This window comes from Pseudorca crassidens, chromosome 2, assembly GCF_039906515.1.
Source record: "Pseudorca crassidens isolate mPseCra1 chromosome 2, mPseCra1.hap1, whole genome shotgun sequence".
Taxonomy (NCBI): Eukaryota; Metazoa; Chordata; class Mammalia; order Artiodactyla; family Delphinidae; genus Pseudorca; species Pseudorca crassidens.
The window spans coordinates 150,918,170-150,936,310 of NC_090297.1; the positions used below are offsets into that span (position 1 = coordinate 150,918,170).

Sequence of the window (18,141 nt, forward strand, 5' to 3'; positions counted from 1 at the left end):
TCACTCTGTACAACAGAAAATGCAGCTTACTTTGTTGATATTAGATCTTCTCCGTGTAGAAATAACAGCTGGAAGGGCTAAGGAGTGGCCAGGTAGTCCAGATACCTGCCTTTGGACAAGAATATAAAGAAACAATTCAAGCAAAAAGTTAGTGAAAAAAGGATCATGTAGGAATGCCCTCTCTTCCAATTCCTTAGCTCAGTAAGTGTATAACTACTCCGTAGAGGCCTCAGTGCTAGGAGACATTGTGGAGCTTACAAAAACTCTTGCCAGGAAGTTCCTGCCTTCCAAGGACCTTTCTTAAAGTGTAAGTACAGATAAATTCCTCTTCATTAGCACTTTTTCTCCCTAGATTAAATAGCCTTGAAATCCATCGAATACTTATTGTCTCCTAAAGAATAAGATGTTTCATAAAGTCTATTTAAGTCTTTGATTTTAATCATCTCCAAATCTGAGTGTCTACTTATTAATCCTGTTATGTGACTGAGAATCTTTTTTGACATCATAGCTGTTGCATAGCAACTTTGACCCAAGTGAATGATGAGCTCCTTTCTCGTTCTATGGGGTTGGGGGGACTGGACTGAGAGTCAGGAAGAATTATATATCCTCTCCCCCAGAATATATCTTCGGTACCCTTAGGAAGGAAGAGTGCCTAGAAGGGGGAGAGGAGCTGCATTTAACATCGCCTGTCTTGCTGCTAAGCATTGATTCTAAAAGCCCATTTGGCCCTTGCCTTCGTGAATTTTCATTTCTTTTTAAAATTCCTTACACACTTTACAAAGTGTTTTCATGTACAGTTTATCACTTTTGATGCTCAAAGTGACCTTCCTGAAATAGGCAAGGAGGTCTTAATTTACAAAGGAGGAAACAAATTCAGGAAGGGTAAATCACTTGCCTCTCAGTCCAGAGTTCTTAATCCTTTTTATAGAAGGTTTAGGAGCATTTAAAGTTAATAATAACTTAATTCAAGTTAATCCTCTCTTTTTTTTTTTTAGACTTGGTATTTGATTTCTTATTTGGGCAGATTTAGCTGGTATTTTTGAAACCTTTGAATTCAGAGCCTACAATTTGGAGGGGAGGGGAAAGGGTGAGGAATGGTACAGCCTTACTATACATTGAGGTAATTTGGAAATTCACTTCAGCTTCTGAAGTCTTTTCATCTTTGTTTCCCAAGAGGTGGACTTAAATGCATTAAAAGGATGGGAAAAGAATGAAGACTGGTAAGGTGGTTGTTAACAAGTAGTGATAGTAAAGCAACAACCTTGTGACATTTTTTCTGCCGTGTGGCCTCACCTGTTAATAAGGACTGGACTTTTATTAAGTTGTATTGTTTTATTGACAATGCATGCATCATATCTTTCGACTTTGAAGGCTATCTCATGTCGAAGGAATTAAATTACGTTGCGGAGGATTTAGCTGGAACACGTCGGGTGTTGGCTGAGGGTGGTGAAATGCCTACTAAGACATGAAGACTTTGGCCACTAGTTTCATCCTTGGGAACCTGGTGTTGGCCTTCTATCTCCCTTTGGTGGTGACTTTACCTAAAACACTGGCCATTCCTGAGAAACTGCAAGAAGCTGTGGGGAAAGTTATTGTCAATGCCACAACCTGTACTGTCACCTGTGGCCTTGGCTATAAGGAGGAGACCGTCTGTGAGGTGGGCCCTGATGGAGTGAGAAGGAAGTGTAAGTCTCAGCGCTTGGAATGTCTGACCAACTGGATCTGTGGAATGCTCCATTTCACCGTTCTCATAGGGCAGGAATTTAAGCTGAGCTGTCTGAGTTCAGACATCCTGGAGGTTGGACAGGAAGCTTTCCGATTCACCTGGAGACTTGCTCGGGGTATCATCTCAACTGATGATGAAGTCTTCAAACCCTTCCGAGCCAGTTCCCACTTTATAAAGTTTCAGTCCGCTCAGGAGTATGACTCTGGGACCTACCGGTGTGACGTGCAGCTGTTAAAGAACTTGAGACTTGTCAAGAGGCTCTATTTCGGGCTGAGGGTCCTTCCTCCTGACTTGGTGAACCTGAATTTCCATCAGTCCCTTACTGAGGATCAGAAGTTAGTAGATGAGGGCCTGGAAGTGAATCTGGACAACTATTCCAGGCCTCAGCGCCCACCGTGGAAAAAGAAGGTGACCATAGCTGTGGGGATAGGAATTGCCAGTGGTGTGACTGGTGGCGTGTTGGTGAGCATCGCCCTGTGCGGTGCACTGAGGGTGATCCACAGCAGTGCCATCCTTGAGACCTGACAAACCTTGCTGCCGAAGGGCTGGCTGCTCAGGAAGCCAAACTAGCTTTTCAGGGGAGTGTTCTGCCTGCCGGATTGTGGATTAACTAAGGGGGGGGCTTCCACTACCACAGGAGTGAGTGGGGGTTGTGATGCGGGGCAACATCATGGTAGCTGTGGGCAATATTCCCTAACTCTGTGTCCCAGATGGATCTCTTCCAGATCTTCCCTGCCCACTAGGTACCCAGGAAACCTGACTGCAGGCATCTCCCTGCTCCTGGGAAGAGTTCTGTCTTCCAAGTTTGCATTCATTTTCTACCCTTTACAACTTGTATGCCTCCCTACCTTGATCTCCCTTCCGAGCAGTATAATCGTGTAGAAGGATATAATAGCTTTTCTAGTGAAAGTGTTTTTTTCCTCTTCAATAAAAACAATTCCCAGTAGCTGTATGGAAACCTAACCTTTTCTGCCCTTTAGTTTAAAATTTCTTGCAGTTGTTTAAATTGTCCCATAATCAGTCTGGTTTGGGGTTAAACTTACACCAGCGTTTTTAGAATAGACATTGAACATATCGCTTTGTTGGGGGCATATGCCCATGTGTGGCAGAGCCGAGGGTGTTAGTAATGACTTCTGACTCAGGTATGTAAGAGACAGTCACTAAATGTTAATAAATTATTTGCACCCCTTATACACTCCCAGGTGAAACCTTTGTGCTCAGTGCTAAGTTGAATTCCTGGTGAAACACTGGATTCTTCAGCTGGTAGATTGCCCCTGAACAGTTCCTAGGCTTGCTCCCTGTTCCTGTCCTTCTAGCTCTTTCAGTGCCCTGAAGCTTGTGCTGCTGGAGGTTTCTTACAGCAGCCAAGGCCCCGTAACGGAGGACTAGTACCTTCCTTCCTCAACAGGAAAACCAATCTTAAGACCTTCAGAGGCCATTCAGACTGTGTCTGAGATAATTGCCTTGGCTTGTGGAACTATCAGGGAAATTGCTCTTGGGCCGCCAGCTGAGCTAATTCTATATGAGATAATTAGCATTTCTTCCCCTCACTTTTTTCTCAGCACAGAGGAAGTAGCAGAAACAAGACTTGGACCAGTGGTTATCTTCTCTGGCCGTGTGTCTGAATCACCCGAATGAGCTTTTGAAAAATAAGATTCCTGAGCCCTAACCTGAGGATGCTAATTCAATTTAAATTATGACCAGTGGATCTCTGTTATTTCTTCTATTTTATATATAAAAATAAAGTCCAACCCATAGAAAAGTTGAAAGAAAGGTTTGATGACATCCACAGACCCTTTAACTGGATTCACCGATTGCAAACGTTTTGCTCCAGTTCTCTTCCTCTCTAAATACATATTGATTTTATGTGAAGCACTTGAAAGCTAGTCACAGACATTGTGACCTTTTACCCCTAAATCATGTATGCATCTCCTAATAAGGACGTTCACCTGTATAACTACAATGACTTCATCACACTAACAGTTTCCTAATCTTACAAATAGTTGATACTTCGTTTCTCCCAATTTCTAAAATCTTAGAACTTTTAACTTGATGTTTGATCTAGGATCAAATGAAGGTTCACGTATTACATTTGATTATTATTTCTCTTAAGTCTTATTTTACAACAGATCCCCTACTTTTCTTTTTTTCATGACATTCATATTGAAGAGGCCATTTGTCTTGCATAGTGTCCCACAATTATTTCCTCATGAGTAGATTCCTGAGGAATGAATCTTAAACATTTTTGACAAGAGCCCAGCGAAAATAATATGTACTTATTGCATGACCTCGGGAGGCACAATGTCAGGGTGACCCATGGTTGATGCTAAGCTTGATCGTTTGGTTAAGGTGGTGACTGCCAGATCTCTCCAGTGGTGGACCTGTATATGTTTTCCTTTTGTAATCTGTGGGGTGATGCTTTGTGATTATCTGGTTTCTAAAAAACGTTCACAAGCGTTTTAGAATCCATTCATGGTCTTTGCCTTATTATTACGTGCTGGGGATTGCAAAATGATGGATTCTTTAAATTCATTTTTGTATTTATTACCCTGCATTTTTCTGTAAAGAAATGCTATTCTTTTTATTCTTCTGACGTTTCAATGAATTCTCTTTTATATTCAGTGAATTATATATAATCCATTACTGTTGTCATATTTTTGATGTTCAGATTGTTCCCAGTTTTGGCCAGAAGTCCCTTCAAGCCAACTCCTTTGTCCTTTTGGTGTGGTCCCACTTGACTTTGAGCATGTCCTTGCATGGTAGTGTTGCAGCTGGAAAATGTGACTAGAAATTCAAATTCTTTTGGTTGTTGTGAAGAGAGGCTAGAGGCACCTTCTCACCAGGTGGGGGTCACTATGTCTCCGCGGGGAGAAGACTTCCCTTTGGTACTGCTGAGTCAGTACAGGTATCCCCCGCTTTTTGAAAGTTCACTTTCCACCACTTTGGTTTTAGGAGAAACCTACGTTAGTACCTGTTTTCGCTAACTGAAAAGAAATCTGAAGGATTTTCACTGTTTCAAAAAAAAGGTAATTGCTTCTTTGCTTTACACCATTTCAGCTTAAGAAAGATTGCATAGGAACACTCTACTTTTGAGGAGCGGGAGAAACCTGTACCTCAAATGTCTTAAAAATCAGGGAAGCTTGAGCAGTACCATCAGATGAGCACTGTTTACTGTCCATCCTGTTAGGTAAAGCCAGCCAGCCTAGGAGAATGCCTGCTCTGCTGAGGCCTGCCTTAAAGTTGCTTGGCCTAATTTTTCTCCCCTCCCAGGACTGAATGAAGCAATATGGACCGTGTGTTGTGACTTCCTTAGCGGTGACTGTGTGAAGGCTGAAGGTGTTGGGTAAAAGCCTAGGGTTAGAGAACAGGACAAGGAGATACTCTTTAGTCTGAGGATAAAAACACGCACAGCTGGTGCCAGCTGCCTCAGCAGGTTGAGAAACCGTCTTTATTTAAGAACTGCCTGCTACCAGAGTCAATAAATAACTACCATTATAAGAAGTGTAAGAGAGACAGACAGTAGGTCAGTGGGAGCGGGTCCATTTTAACAAAAACTGAGTTAAGTCAGTGGTCCAGTGAAGCCCCAACCCTTGCCCAACTGTGAGCTTTTCTAAGCTATGCAGGCCCTGGAGGGGGTGGGTCAGTTGGAGTCTGGGGGCCAAAGCAGGGTGCACCCCATCTGAGGGCATGAGGCTTCCTAGGGCTCTGGGGAAAGCTATCAGACCCGTTTTTTTTTTCCTCTCCAGTTTCCCTTTATTGTCCTGCCTTCCCAAAGCCTATGACCATATATACAGCTACCAAGCACCTCTTTCCATGGAGCTCTTTGAAGTTCCTTAAAAGTGCCCATCTAATCCCTCATGCCACTCCAGGAGCCTCTCTGGCAACCTTGCTCATCTCCAGGATGAAGCCCAGGTTAGGTCTGAGCCAGGGAAATAGCTGCACCTGTGCCTCAAACCCAGGTTTGAGGATACTGTTTATCCCTCCGATACAGAGGAGCCCAGTAGGCTGTTATATTCTGAGATCAGGAAGCACACAGACCTCTAGCTGGAGAAGAGATGAAGGGAGTGAAACATTATAGAGCCAGCTCGGGCTCTTGCCCAGAGTAGACTAGCCTGGCTCCTGCGACTGCCAAGAGGCAGCAGTATATGCTGGGAAAAGAATGCCTGGGGTGAGCCTTGCCCCGTAAATGACTGTGACTGCAGTCACTTCCCCCTGCATGCTGCAGGGGCCCCAGCGGGCAAGAGCTCCAAGACTCTTCCTGTGCTGAGCACCTTCTGATTCCAAGAATCCCAGCCCTGACGGACACTTGCAGCGTCCCCTCCAGTCTTCACCTACCCTAGACCCCAAGACAAACAGCTGTCAAAATTTCTCAGAGGTCCCTACAAAAGGAAGAAGCCCCTCAATTACTCAGTCCAGGGTCTCCTTGCAGATGTTTTTTCTGACGGCTCTCCTGTCATTTTATCAAAAAGAGCCCCCCCACCCCATGGCCCTCCTGTTCCCTGGGACCACCTGTATCATTTGATTCCCTGGATGAAAGTAGGTAACCCAATCGCACTGGGCCCTGAGACTCCACCTGAAGAGAGCTGCCCTCCCCCCAAGGGTGAGGTATACATCTGGGCTGTTGGAGCAACCAGGGCTGAGCAGCCAGGGCTGGGGCAAAGGGCGCTATAGGCTGAGCCCCAATGTACGCAGAACGGAGACTCTCCCGAGCCCTGAAGCGCTGCCTGTCCCTAGTCCTCAGGCACTTGCTGGCCACTGAGCTGTAGGGTGAAGTACTGGTTTGTGGCTGTTTCCCCTTGGTTGCCTGTCTGGGGCTTGGCGTGTGAGAGGGGAGAGATCCAGGATCGAGTCGTTACCACAGCAGGAACGAGCCTCAACGCGTGCGGGCAGCGAAGGCGACAGTCAGGCCTCTTGGGCAGGAAGGGACTCTGAGAAGCCGTCTGATCTCTTCTTCTGCCTCCACACCAGCTCCTGGGCAGCCACGTCACCAACAGGCTGTTCCCCTTCACGTGCCTGCGTGTCCTCAAGCCACCTGCTGTCTTATTCAGTCTTAACCAGCACTCTGCCTGAGTCTTGGCCTGCAGGAACATCCATTTTAGTCCAGCTCTGTGTCCCCCAAACAAGTTCTTCCTGCACGGGGCTTACGTTTTCCTGAGGCTGAGTTCTCCTAGTTAGAAAAACCCTTCCTGGGTTTCCCAGAGGGTCTGTGTGCCTCCACAGAACTAAGACTCTCAGTCGTTCTCTCTTGCCTCAAGCAAGCTTAGGGGCTGCAGCCGCCAGCTGCACAGTTGAGTCCCTGTGGCAGTCCAGGTCAGCCCTCTCGGCCCAGCATCTAGACACCTGTCCCTTTGCTGCTCCTCCCGCAGCCGAGGCAGCGAGGAAAGAATCGGCTAAACCCTGGAAGGAGGTTTTCTACTTTCAGCATCCCCTTTCTGATAGAGCTGGGTACAGGCCAGATCACAGCCATGGGGGACCAGGGTGGATGCTAGGACAAGTTTGGGTCCCTGCAGTGGAAGAATGGTCACTCAGCTGAGCCCCCAGCACCTCGCATGGGGGTGAAGGGTGGGAGCAGGTGAGGAGGTTTTGATTGGAGGGCTCCAAGGAGGCAGTCCTGGGCCAGGGGCAGGCTGGTAGGTTCAGTGGTGGCAGGGAGAAGGCATGTGAGCTTACATTTTTAAAAAATTGTAGTGGGTAAACACCAACATAAACCTGCCCAGGAAAATAGAGCAGGACTTGAAAAATTTAAAAACCATAACAAAATAGAGCTCTAACTGTAAACTACAGAAACCAGGCTCAGGGGGCCTGTGCCCTACAAGATGTCCCGCTGCTCCTATATGTGAAGGGCCACCTGTCACAACATAGGCTTTGGAGTTTCCTGGTTGTGCCACCACTGCTGCCTGGATTTGGGGAATCCCTGCCCTTGCTTTGGCGTCTTTTCTTGGAGCAAGGGCAAGGGGAGCAGGGGGCTTCAAGCCAGCACTGCATATTGAGGTCCCAGCAGAAGCTAGGCTCAGAAGGCAAAGAAAGACTGGGGTCTCCTGTAGTCTGCATGCGCCTTGGGTTGGGACCCAGCCATGCCGAGCACCCCACCATCACCCACCTGCACCTCTTGAAGAAGAATTTTCATAGCCCAGTGCCCTTCTTAACCACCTTCTTAACCAGGTCATAGCCATTCAGCACTGCCCCCTTCCTCTGGGTAGACAAAGAGCCTGGGACAGGAAGGTTGGAGAAGAGTGCTATCCCAGCCCCATCATTGACAGGCTGTGTGACCTGAGGAAGGCCCTCCCCCTTCCAACTCTGTTACCTCATCTGTAGAGTGGTGGCTTGGGCCCAGTGAGGTCTATAGCCTCTTCCAGCTCTGACGTGCTGTGACTGGTAATACACCCAGAGCGCAAGCTAAGATGTCCCATTTATTTACCCCTTCGTCTTCTGGGGGAATGCAAAAGAGCATCCGAGGCAGCCTGGGGGGCGGGTCGCCATGTGGCCCAGGGCGTTCCTGCGAGCAGGTAGGGCCGCATTTATCCTTTGCCCTTCTCAGAAGACTCCTGACTCCAGACACACAGAATTACAGCTGCATTTTGCTGGAGGAGGACGGTGGAGGCACTCCTGCCTCCTACTCAAACCCGCGAGGGACCGTGCAGGCTGGGGCTTGGTGCAGTGGGGGACCTGCCCAAGACAAGCCCTTTAGTCACCCAGCTACCTGTACGTGGCTTCTGTCACTCTGGGGTGACAGGGTTGGGTTGGCAGTATTGGCTAAGAGGGCAACGTCACCTTGATTGTGACTGTGCCGCAGGCCAAGTCTGGTGCCCCTTTCCACCAGGAGTCTCAGCTTCTCAACCCCTCTTAGCTCCCACCCAGCAGTCGGGAGCGTCGCCCCCCGGAGCTGCAGGGGCTCAGGCTCCCGGCCTCAGACACCAGAGCACTGGTTCTCAGCCATCAAGGTAGGTGGCAGGGGCCTCCAGGGAGTTATCCAGGACAATGTCAGGGTCCAGCCGTGCTGTCCTTTAAGAGGAGAAAGGAGGAGAGTCCCTGGTCCCCAGGTTTGGCCCTCTCCTTAGACTGAGAGATGCTGCTGTTTAAGCTTTGTCCCGTTCCTGTCCGGTGTTCCCGGGCTTAGGACTCCGCTCTCTGGAGCAGAGTCCATATGCGGTCCCAGAGTGCTATCTCCGCTGATGCGCAGATGCCTGTTTAAACCCCCTTCTTCCTGTAGGCCTGCCTTCCATCCAGGCACCCTAGAGGGCCCAGGCATAGGGTTCAGTATCATCATGGAAGTTACTGTCTGGTGCCTCTTGCTTTAAAGAAAAAAATTCCTCGCATGGGTTCTATCCTGTGGCAGAATATGAAATATCCTACCTCCTACGAAAAGGGCACTGCTTAAAGTAGGTATTTAAAACCAGTCATTCTCAGGCACAGTGTTGGGCCACCTTGGCATTGGGAAGGGGCTGGGGCCAGCTGGCTCTGTCCATCGGAGGTGGGTGTCCAGCTGTGGCAGAGAGGGAGGGGTGCCGAGATCAGAGCTCCAGGTAGCCTATGAGGATCAGTGTCGCCACGGAGTGACAAAGGACGGTGCCAGGATGTGGGACTGGACAGACTGCTGAGTTCTCCACCATCATGCTTGTGCCTGAAACCAGCAGGCGGAAATGGGCTGAGTGAGCTGGGCCTGGGACCTGCACATCCCTGTCCCACCCTCAGGACAGAATCCAGACCTTTCCTAAGGAGATTCACGGAGGGCTGGCTTCAGGACGGGGAGGTGTTCTCAAGCCCTCCTTCTGCAGTGTTTTGTAGGACCTTTGCTCTTGTTCCCGTGAAAGGAGTGCACTTACCTCAGCCCTCAGGGATGTTTGGGAGTGGGAAGGAGGGGGCAGCAAGGGCAGTTCCAGGGCTACTTTGCACTTGGTTCCTGCCTGCCTGCTTTTTTCCCCCTTGGGGACTGGCTGGGTTGGGGTCTGGCTTGGGTGGGAATGATTCCTGCATCAGGCATCTGGATGGACCCTGATACTCCTGGGGGATAAGGGGAGAGACAGCACCTCCATTCCTCACGATGTGGACTTCTGCCGGGACCCCGTCCCCCCCTGGCCCTGTGGTCCGAATCTGCACCAGGGCATGGCCAATGTCTTCAGGAACCGCAATTTCTATCCAATTCTTGCTGGTGAGGTGGAGCGTGGGAGTCGGGTGTAAGTCGTTCTGGTACAGCATCTGTGGGAAGGGGGTTAGCCAGGCAAGAGTTTCCTTACACCAGGACTGATTCTCCTCTTCCCTAGCCCCAGGAATGGGAGGAGCCCATATGGTTCTGGGCCCTCGAGGTCCTGCCTCCTCACCCCTCCCGTTTCCTGTTGACCAGGTCCAGGCTCTTGAACAAGCTCCCCACTGGGAAGAGGAAAGCTTGCAAGCAGCTGAACTGGTTCTGCAGACTCCTTAGACCAGAAGGACCCAGACTTCACCCAGTCCATTGCTGCCCCCTTGAACCCTGTCTTTCCGCAGTCATACCATTTTCTTCTAGTCGCTACTACCTGCTCCCTGAAGAACTGCTCATGGATTTCACGCCTCTCACAATCCCGAACTCTCTGCTTACATCTAACTCAGATCCTTCTGGCTAGAAACTGCAGCTCCCTTGTGTTTGCCAGAAATACAAGCGAGCTCTTCCTCAGCGTTCAGTGCCTGGTTGATCCCTTCCTTACCTTATAGCCTGTGACTGCAGACTCATTTCGGAGCGGGACCACAGGGTCCCACTTAATACTAAGACTGGAGCTCGAGAAAGTCCAGGAGATGTTGCCAGGGGGTCGCCGTGGAGCTGCCAGAGGAGGGAGAGAGTTGGGGAGACTTCCCAATGTTTCCCCACCACTCACCCCCTTGCTTTTAGCCAGCCTTTTTCTAGATGTCTTCCCAAAGCAGTTGGACCCAGAACATTCTGTCACCGCTGCCTGAGAAGCACACTCCAACAAAGTTTGGAGAAAAGGGAGGCAATTCAGAGGCCATGAATTCCATTCCCTCGTTATTATTAGACGTGCTGCCTCGTTTCTGTCCTGCCCAGGGCTTGTGGGCTGGAGCATTTGTCTTTCGGGGAAAGAGTGATCCTAGAGGCACCGCCTCCAAAATATACCGCCCAACCCCCACCCAGGCTGACGGACTCACGGGGCTTCACGGTCGTGGCATTGGCGGAAGGGCTGGCAGGCCCAGTGCCGGCCCGGTTGTAGGCCCGCACAGTCACGTGGTACTTGGTGTTGTAGTGTAGGCCGGTGACTAGGGCACTGGTGTCTAGCCCTGCTGTCCTCACTCGGTCAGCAGCTGCTTCTTTGTCCCCGGCTTTCCAGTAGCGGATCTGAAGGGGGCAGGGGTACCCTAGGGTCAGCAGTCAAACCCAGGACCTCGGGGCTACCCTGACCCTGGCTCTGGACACCTGCATCCTGCTCCTTGCTGGTGCTTGTAACTCAGTCTCGGGTCTCAGAACCTAGACACTAGATCATGAGCTCCAAGGGAGCAGGGACAAGTTGGTGTAAGTGGCTGCTCCCTTCTTGGTGCCCAGCAGAGTGCCCAGTCCAACGAGAGAGCTTAATACGTGGGCTGAATGAGGGAGCGGGGGTGTGGGCACTGACTCAACCTAGCGCTGGCCTGCTGAAACCAACCCCATTTAATTAATTCAAGGAATCCCGTGGGGACTCTGTTAAAGGCTATGAAACGCACATTGTACTTGCAAAGTAGTCCCCCAGCCCTCACTCCAGCAAGCTTATGAGGGCTGCGGAGTAAATGCAAACCCATTGTCATAGACCTCGTAACACCAAGGCCTTCTAGATATTCTTCCAAATCAATGGCAGAGTTTGCAGCTATCTCCTCAGTGGGGCTCACCTAACCCATTGTGCTAAAGCCCAGAGCTGACTCTCCTGAATGGAACTGACAACATCACTAGTATGATGATTCTCCCTTAGACAATGACATTTCCTGCTTGCCCTTCTTTCCCTTCCTCTCGCTTTCTCACTCTCCATCCACCCCCGCATGTACCCCAGTGTGGAGTCACCAGTGGGCCCAAGTCTTGGGTCAGAAACTGCTGGGCCCAGAGTTCCTCAGGGACAGGATGAGCGGCTGGTACATAGAGGAGGCCATGCTGTTCTCTGCAGCCCTGAGGATGCCAGGCTAACTGGGCTCTGGCATGAAACGGGCAGGCTACGCCCCTTCCAGGACCTACTCCTCCTCCCCTGGGCTCCCACAGCGTCCAGTGCCGGCTCGAGCCAAGCAGTAACTTCAAGGCTGTCCACAGGCATCAGCTAGAGGGGCTTAGCTGAGGTTGCGTCCATGGTGCTGCATAGACTGCGTGCTGTGTGCCTGGTTAGTGAATGAGTGATTCCAGGAGGAGGACTAGCAAGCCATGAGGTGCCCCCGCGCCTTGACCCCCCGACCCCTTCCTCTCCCAGCCCAGGTCAGTGCTCACCTCATACCCCAGGAGGATACCATTCATGTCCTGCCGCACCGGTTCCCAGGTCACGTTCATCTCTGAGGATGAGACCCCTTTGGCCCAGACCTTGGTAGGGGCCACCCTGGGTTCTGAAGACCGACACAGAATGGGTTTGGGTTCCCGGGCACTCCCTGTACCCTACAGAGCAGCTGCCAGCTGGGACTGCCCCCTCTTAGGATTTTATGGAGCCCAGGGTGCAGGGTGCAGAGCATCCCCCGGGGCCCACTTCTCTTTCCAGAGAGCCTCCCTCCTCTAGGCCTGAGGGGAGACGAGGTAGCAAGGGCTAGGAAGGAAGCCAGTGGCTTAGAAGCCAGGTGTCCTCTCCACCCCACCTGCGGAACCTAGCAGGGGTGTGAGGAGCGCTCCCGCACCCTACACCCCGTGGACACGCTGCTGGGGTGGGGATGCCGCATGGGCCCCGGGGTGGCCCACCTTCCTCAGCCGAGTACACAATCGCGGTGAGGCTCTCAGGCCCATCCCCGCGGTGGTTGTAGCTGCGGATCTTGACCTCAAAGGGGGTGTAAGGCCGGACGCTCTCGTTGCTGTAGACGAAGTACTGGGCATCGGCGCCGGGCACCCGCGCGGTCTGCCAGCTAGTGCTGCCCTGCCTGCGGAAGGACAGCAGGTAGCCGAAGCCGTCTCCGTTCTGGTACTCCCGGGACATGGGCTGAGGGGCAAGAGCGTGGCATGGGCGAGGGGCCGCGGCTGCGTTTTCCTGCCCGTCCTCCAGCCCCACCCAGCCTTCACCAAGAGGGGTGGCCCCAGGGCTGCGGTGGTTCCATCCTGCAGTGGGTACCAGGGGAGGGGAGGGACCTTGTCTGCTCTGGAGTCAGGACCGTGCAGTGGCTCTGTCTGGGTCCTCTCTGCATGCTGCGCAACTCCTGAGACGAGTCCCACCAGGTGCGGGTGGGGGTGAGGGTGGGGTAGAACTTGTCCCCCCAGAGAACTGGAGGCATAGCCCTGCCTCTGTCCTTGCAGCTTACCGTCCAGTTGACAATGAGCTCTCCAGGGGCTCCACCGCCTCCTCTGAGACCTGAGGGTGCCACCGAGGGGGCTGTCAGGGCCAAGGGACACAGACAGTTAATGGGCAGTGAGGGAACAAAAGCTCTGAGTCTGAGACCAAAAAGCATCCTAGGACAAGGACACCCTTCCAGTGGGCCCTGGCTACACGCCAATAAAATGGACAACCTAGAAGAAATGGACAAATTCTTAGAAAAGTACAATCTCCCAAGACTGAACCGGAACCAGGGAGAAATAGAAACTATGAACAGATCAATTACCAGTACTGAAATTGAATCAGTAATTTAAAAACTCCCAACAAACAAAAGTCCAGGACCAGATGGCTTCACAGGTGAGTTCTACCAAACATTTAGAGAAGAGTTAACACCTATCCTTCTGAAACTATTCCAATGGGACCTGGTTTTGTCTTTCAAGAGTCCCTCTGGACGTGGGCTTTGGCGTCAAGCAGACCTGAGATCAGATTCCACCTCTGCCACTTACTAGCTGAGTTTCTCTGGACGAGTTACTTAACCTCTCTGAGCCTCTGATTCCCCTCTCTGTAAGATAAGGATAATAATGTTTCTCTCAAAGGCTGTAAGAAGAATAAAATTAAACAAGACAGTGGCTAGCATATACATATAGTATACAAGTTTGAATTTGAACTCAGCTCTTCTGATTTGAAATCTCATCATCTTTCTTCTGCATCATAGCTGTCTTTGTGCTCAACTCCTGGATACTACAGTGAAGGAGACCACTCCTCACCCTTTGACTGTCCAAGAAGTTCAATCAAAGAAAGTGCTCCTTCTGGAATTCTTTACTCAGGAGAGGTACAAGTAAAAAATATTGAATGATTCCAGAAAGAACCTGGAGAGTCAGCATGGGGCACACAGGAAACCATGTTTATGGACACAAAAAGGCAGACCCTCATTACACATTCAGTGGGGCAGGCCTGGGTGGGTATGGAGGGGAGGCAGGTCCTGATTCCATGCTGCTGGTCTCAGGATCCCAGGGCTCTCATTCTGGGCCTTCCCCTTCACCTCTTCCCTTCCTTCCCCACTCAGGTTCTGACACCTACCTGCCTTTCAGGGAGGGTTGTGGGCAGATTGTCTATTCTTCCTGCTCCCAAAGAAACCATCTAAAGAAGGACTTAGAGCACCAGCTGCTTACTTAGTGCCCTGCACAACACACACACACACACACACACACACACACACCTTCCTCATTAACTGATTCCTGCAGCTCGTGCACTTCCAGGGAGGATATCTGCCCATCACCCCATGGTCCTGGGTTCAAGTCCAGGCTCTGCCAGTGTGACCCTTCCTTCACATGGAATGGTTTTTCCATTTTTTAAAAAATTAAACTCTTTACTTTGAGACAATTGTAGATTCACATGCAGTTGTAAGGTTGGCCTATTTTTTTAAATAAGTGGTTTGGACTGGATGGCTTCCAGCCCTGACAGGCTGTGGCCCAAGGCACAGTACGTTGTGCAGTGTTGCGGCCTTGCTCTGACTTGGGTTCCTTTCTCATCTGTTTTGTTAGAGTCCGAAGCCTGGTGAGCAGGGTTGGAACTCCATGTAATTGCTGCTTGCTTGGGGCTCCCTTTAAGGAGGGCTAGGGTCTGTGCCCTGACATTACTTCTCACCCAGGGCTCTGACCTGCTTCCTTGGTCCGGATGTTGCTGGAGGGCCCACTGGGCTCCCCAGTGCCCAGGATGTTGCTGGCTAAGACCCGGAACTCATAATCCATCCAGGGCGTGAGGCCCAGCACCTGGGCGGTCTCGGCGTTGCCCTCGATGTTGGCGGGATCTGCAAGGCACCAGGGAGTCAGTGTTCTGCACTTCATTTACTGATCTAGATGGAAAGGGCAGGGACTGGGTATGAATCACTTTTTTATACCCAGCTCTCACGGTGGTACCCGCTATATTAAGAGTTCAATACCTTTTTCAGGAATGATTGGGAAACTCGTAGACCTCCCTGCCTTGGAGCCTTTGTAAGATGTTGTGTGCATCCCACACCCCCACGAATGTTTTCATTGCCCCATTAATAGTCCTGCCAGTGCTTCAAGGGTGCAGACTGAGCGCCTCCCTCTCCAACTCCCTCCCCATTCTTCTGCCGCCTGTGTGACCATCTTCCCTAATGGCCTGGGAGCTCCCTGCAGGCAGGGGGTCTACACTTGTCCCTCTTCGAAGCTCCAGGCTCAGCCTTGGCCTCTGACCCCCAGCACCCCCCCTCGCCCCCCCTACAGCCAGGCCTAATCAGTACTGACCTGGGTGGGGCCTCACACTTACTGGTCCGAACCTGCTTCCACTTCCCTGCAGGTAGAGTACGAGCTTGCAGGGTGTACTTGGCAATGGGGCTGTGGTTGTCAAAGCCACGGCTCCAGCTGAGCTGGACAGTGGTGTCACCGATGTCTCTCACAACCACGCCTCCTGGGGGACCTGGCGGACCTGCACCAAGAGGTCAGAGCAACAAATTTGAGCCAACCTCCTGCAGGCTCGCTTGGGCTGGTGCAGTACCAAGAGGGAGCAGCAGAGGGCGCAGGAAACATACACCGGGTTGGGAGGGCAAGGAATGGGGGCAGTAGTGAGTGGCAGATGGGGTGTTTTGAGGAGGAAGGATGTGTCCAAGGCTGGAGGGGTCACAGAGGCTCTCTCACAGAGATGTGTATAGATTTCCCAGCATGAGGCTTTGAAACTTCTGGCCTCAGCAAGTTCTCCAGTCTTGGGATGTGTTAGGAGTGGATTTTTTTTACAATTTTAGCTTTGGAGAAAGAATATTTTATTCATTTAGGACCTGCGAAGAACCACGGGATGAGTTCAGCTCAACAGACTTGTTAGGAGCCCTTCCCACGGCTTTCAGGGAGAGGTGGGGTTAGTTAGGGAGCGAAGGTCAGAATAGCCCAGCTGGCCTCTGAGGGTGTCACAGTGGGGGTGGGGTGGGAAACCCATCACCTCGGACCAGGACTGTGGCCTCCTTAGATGCACTGTCCACCACCGTCTGGGCCATGCATGTGTACTTCCCACCGTGGCGCAGCTGGGCGTTCAGGATGGTCAGATCCCCAACCGTCTCCTTCTGCACACGCGGGACAGGAAGCGGGGCGGGTCAGAGGAAGCAGCCCTGGCTAGTGCATGAGTCAGGGGACAGGAGGCGGGGCTCAGAGTCCCCTGCTCTGTTACTTCCCCAGACCCCTTGCACCTCGCTCTTCCTCTCTGTTCCGTGGGAGGGATCAGCTAGTCTCTACTTGGTACCACTGGGGATTAAACGACATTTTTTTTTACAGAAGACAGTGATGGTTCAAGTTAATGATATCATCTGCGCTGGGGGGCAGGATAACAAGAGTAGGGGAGTGAGTCTTGCTTGGTGTCTGGAATTCCAGGTTTGACCCTAACCCTCTTCTAAATGCATAGACGTCGGGTGGAATCCGGGGAACTGCCCGTCTAAGGGAGGGTGCTTATGAACCCAGGGATGAGCTTGCCATCATGGCATTCCTGGGGGAAGGGGGAAAAGCTTTGGGGGTGTTGATGGCTCTCGTGGGTCCCCTGTCTGCCCAGAAGGAGGGAGGAGCCCTGGGTTCTCTGGCCTCAGGCCTTACCACACTGGCCCTTCGGTAGTGACCCCCAGGCTTGTCGAAATCGATGGGGAAGTCATCCAGGGTCCAGATGAAGGTGAGGTCCATGGTGGGGTCGTGGGAGGCGTGGCACTGCAGGGTCAGGTTATCTCCCAAGTTGATGTCGGCACTCGAGGGGGCTAGAGTGATCTTGGTTGCATCTACCAAGACAAAGGGCCCCTGAGTGGAAGGGGAGGAAGTAGGCCCAGGCAGGGGCGGCAGGGCAGGGTGAGAGGCTCTGTCTTGAGCCCCAGGAAAGAGAACAGGCAGCGTGGCCAACAGCATCCTGACCTCCCAGCAGCCCCGCGAGTGCGTGAGAGGGAGGCAGGAGCATATCCCGGATGGCGGTGTTTCGGGGCAGTCCCAAGAGAAACCGAATCCTGGGGTAGCCTCAAAACCAAACTAGGGGCTTTCCTGGTGGCGCAGTGGCTGAGAGTCCGCCTGCCGATGCAGGGGACACGGGTTCGTGCCCCGGTCCGGGAAGATCCCCCATGCCACGGAGTGGCTAGGCCCATGAGCCACGGCTGCTGAGCCTGCGCGTCCGGAGCCTGTGCTCCGCAACGGGAGAGGCCACAACAGTGAGAGGCCCGCGTACCGCAAAACAAACAAACAAACAAACTAGGAGGAACATGGGAACACAAGAGCCCAATGGCGAGGAGGGACGGCACCCCGTGGTGGCTGAGTCACCAACCTCAGCCAAACCATGGTCCTTACCTCGCACAGACAGGATGCCCGTGCTGTTGGCTTTGCCCATGAAATTCTCAGCAAAGCAGGTATATTTGCCTTCATCTGACCGACTGATGTTTCTTATGATCAAGGTGCCATCCGGAGTTACAGTCACTCTGCAGCAAGGACAGAGCAGATCTGGCCAACCCAGTGACACACTGTAGTCACGGGAAGGGGACTCACCTCCAGTGAGAGAGAGGGTGAGCAGGAATTGCTCAGGTGGGGTGGGGCTGGTACCTGCTGCTGTTGACCAAAATCTCAGTGCCTTTGCTCCAGAGCACCACGGCCTTCGGAGCTGCCCTGGGCTGACAGGGGATAACGATCTCTCCCCCTCGGGCTGCGGGGATCAGACGCCTTACAGGATTCAGCCTAAAGTCGGGGGCAAGCGCTGGAAGGAAGGGGGAGCGCCCCACAGTCACGCAGGGAATCAAACCAGCACTCGTTGCCCTGGCGTCAGATGTCACCTGGCTACATGTTAAACATTTTATGTTCCCTCTATGGCCAATCCACGAGTGACCCCCTAGCAGCACCACTTCCAAAATAGCCAGGATCCAGCCCCTTCTCATCACCCCCACTGCCACCAGATCTCTGCTGGTTGGCCTTCCTGATTTTGCATTTTCTTTCTACAATCTCTTCT

At 51.8% G+C, this 18,141-nt stretch overlaps 2 protein-coding genes across 5 annotated transcripts in view; one reads left to right on the plus strand and one right to left on the minus strand.

Moving 5' to 3' along the window:
- The first annotated feature begins 94 nt into the window (after positions 1-94).
- Positions 95-4,366, plus strand: TMEM81 (transmembrane protein 81). Its single transcript, XM_067729261.1, has one exon. It carries the CDS (start codon positions 1,466-1,468, stop codon positions 2,249-2,251), a length of 786 nt encoding a protein of 261 aa, XP_067585362.1. The 5' UTR covers positions 95-1,465; the 3' UTR covers positions 2,252-4,366.
- A 789-nt stretch (positions 4,367-5,155) lies between these two features.
- Positions 5,156-18,141, minus strand: part of CNTN2 (contactin 2) — a 31,540-nt gene continuing 18,554 nt past the window's right edge. For all 4 annotated transcript variants that reach the window (XM_067729266.1, XM_067729262.1, XM_067729263.1 and 1 more), the window contains 13 exons: positions 17,742-17,892; positions 17,493-17,620; positions 16,764-16,939; positions 16,123-16,243; positions 15,460-15,618; positions 14,828-14,977; positions 13,157-13,227; positions 12,606-12,840; positions 12,150-12,262; positions 10,859-11,045; positions 10,405-10,517; positions 9,754-9,922; positions 5,156-9,347 (listed from right to left, as the gene is read on the minus strand). In XM_067729266.1, coding sequence (XP_067585367.1) covers positions 9,238-9,347; positions 9,754-9,922; positions 10,405-10,517; positions 10,859-11,045; positions 12,150-12,262; positions 12,606-12,840; positions 13,157-13,227; positions 14,828-14,977; positions 15,460-15,618; positions 16,123-16,243; positions 16,764-16,939; positions 17,493-17,620; positions 17,742-17,892 — 1,883 coding nt within the window. In that variant the 3' untranslated portion in view covers positions 5,156-9,237. The remainder of the gene's footprint in view (positions 9,348-9,753; positions 9,923-10,404; positions 10,518-10,858; positions 11,046-12,149; positions 12,263-12,605; positions 12,841-13,156; positions 13,228-14,827; positions 14,978-15,459; positions 15,619-16,122; positions 16,244-16,763; positions 16,940-17,492; positions 17,621-17,741; positions 17,893-18,141) is intronic.

What these genes read in the sequence shown, in the direction of transcription:
- TMEM81 (XM_067729261.1), top strand. Translation starts at nt 1,466, where the DNA reads ATGAAGACTTTGGCCACTAGTTTCATCCTTGGGAACCTGGTGTTGGCC.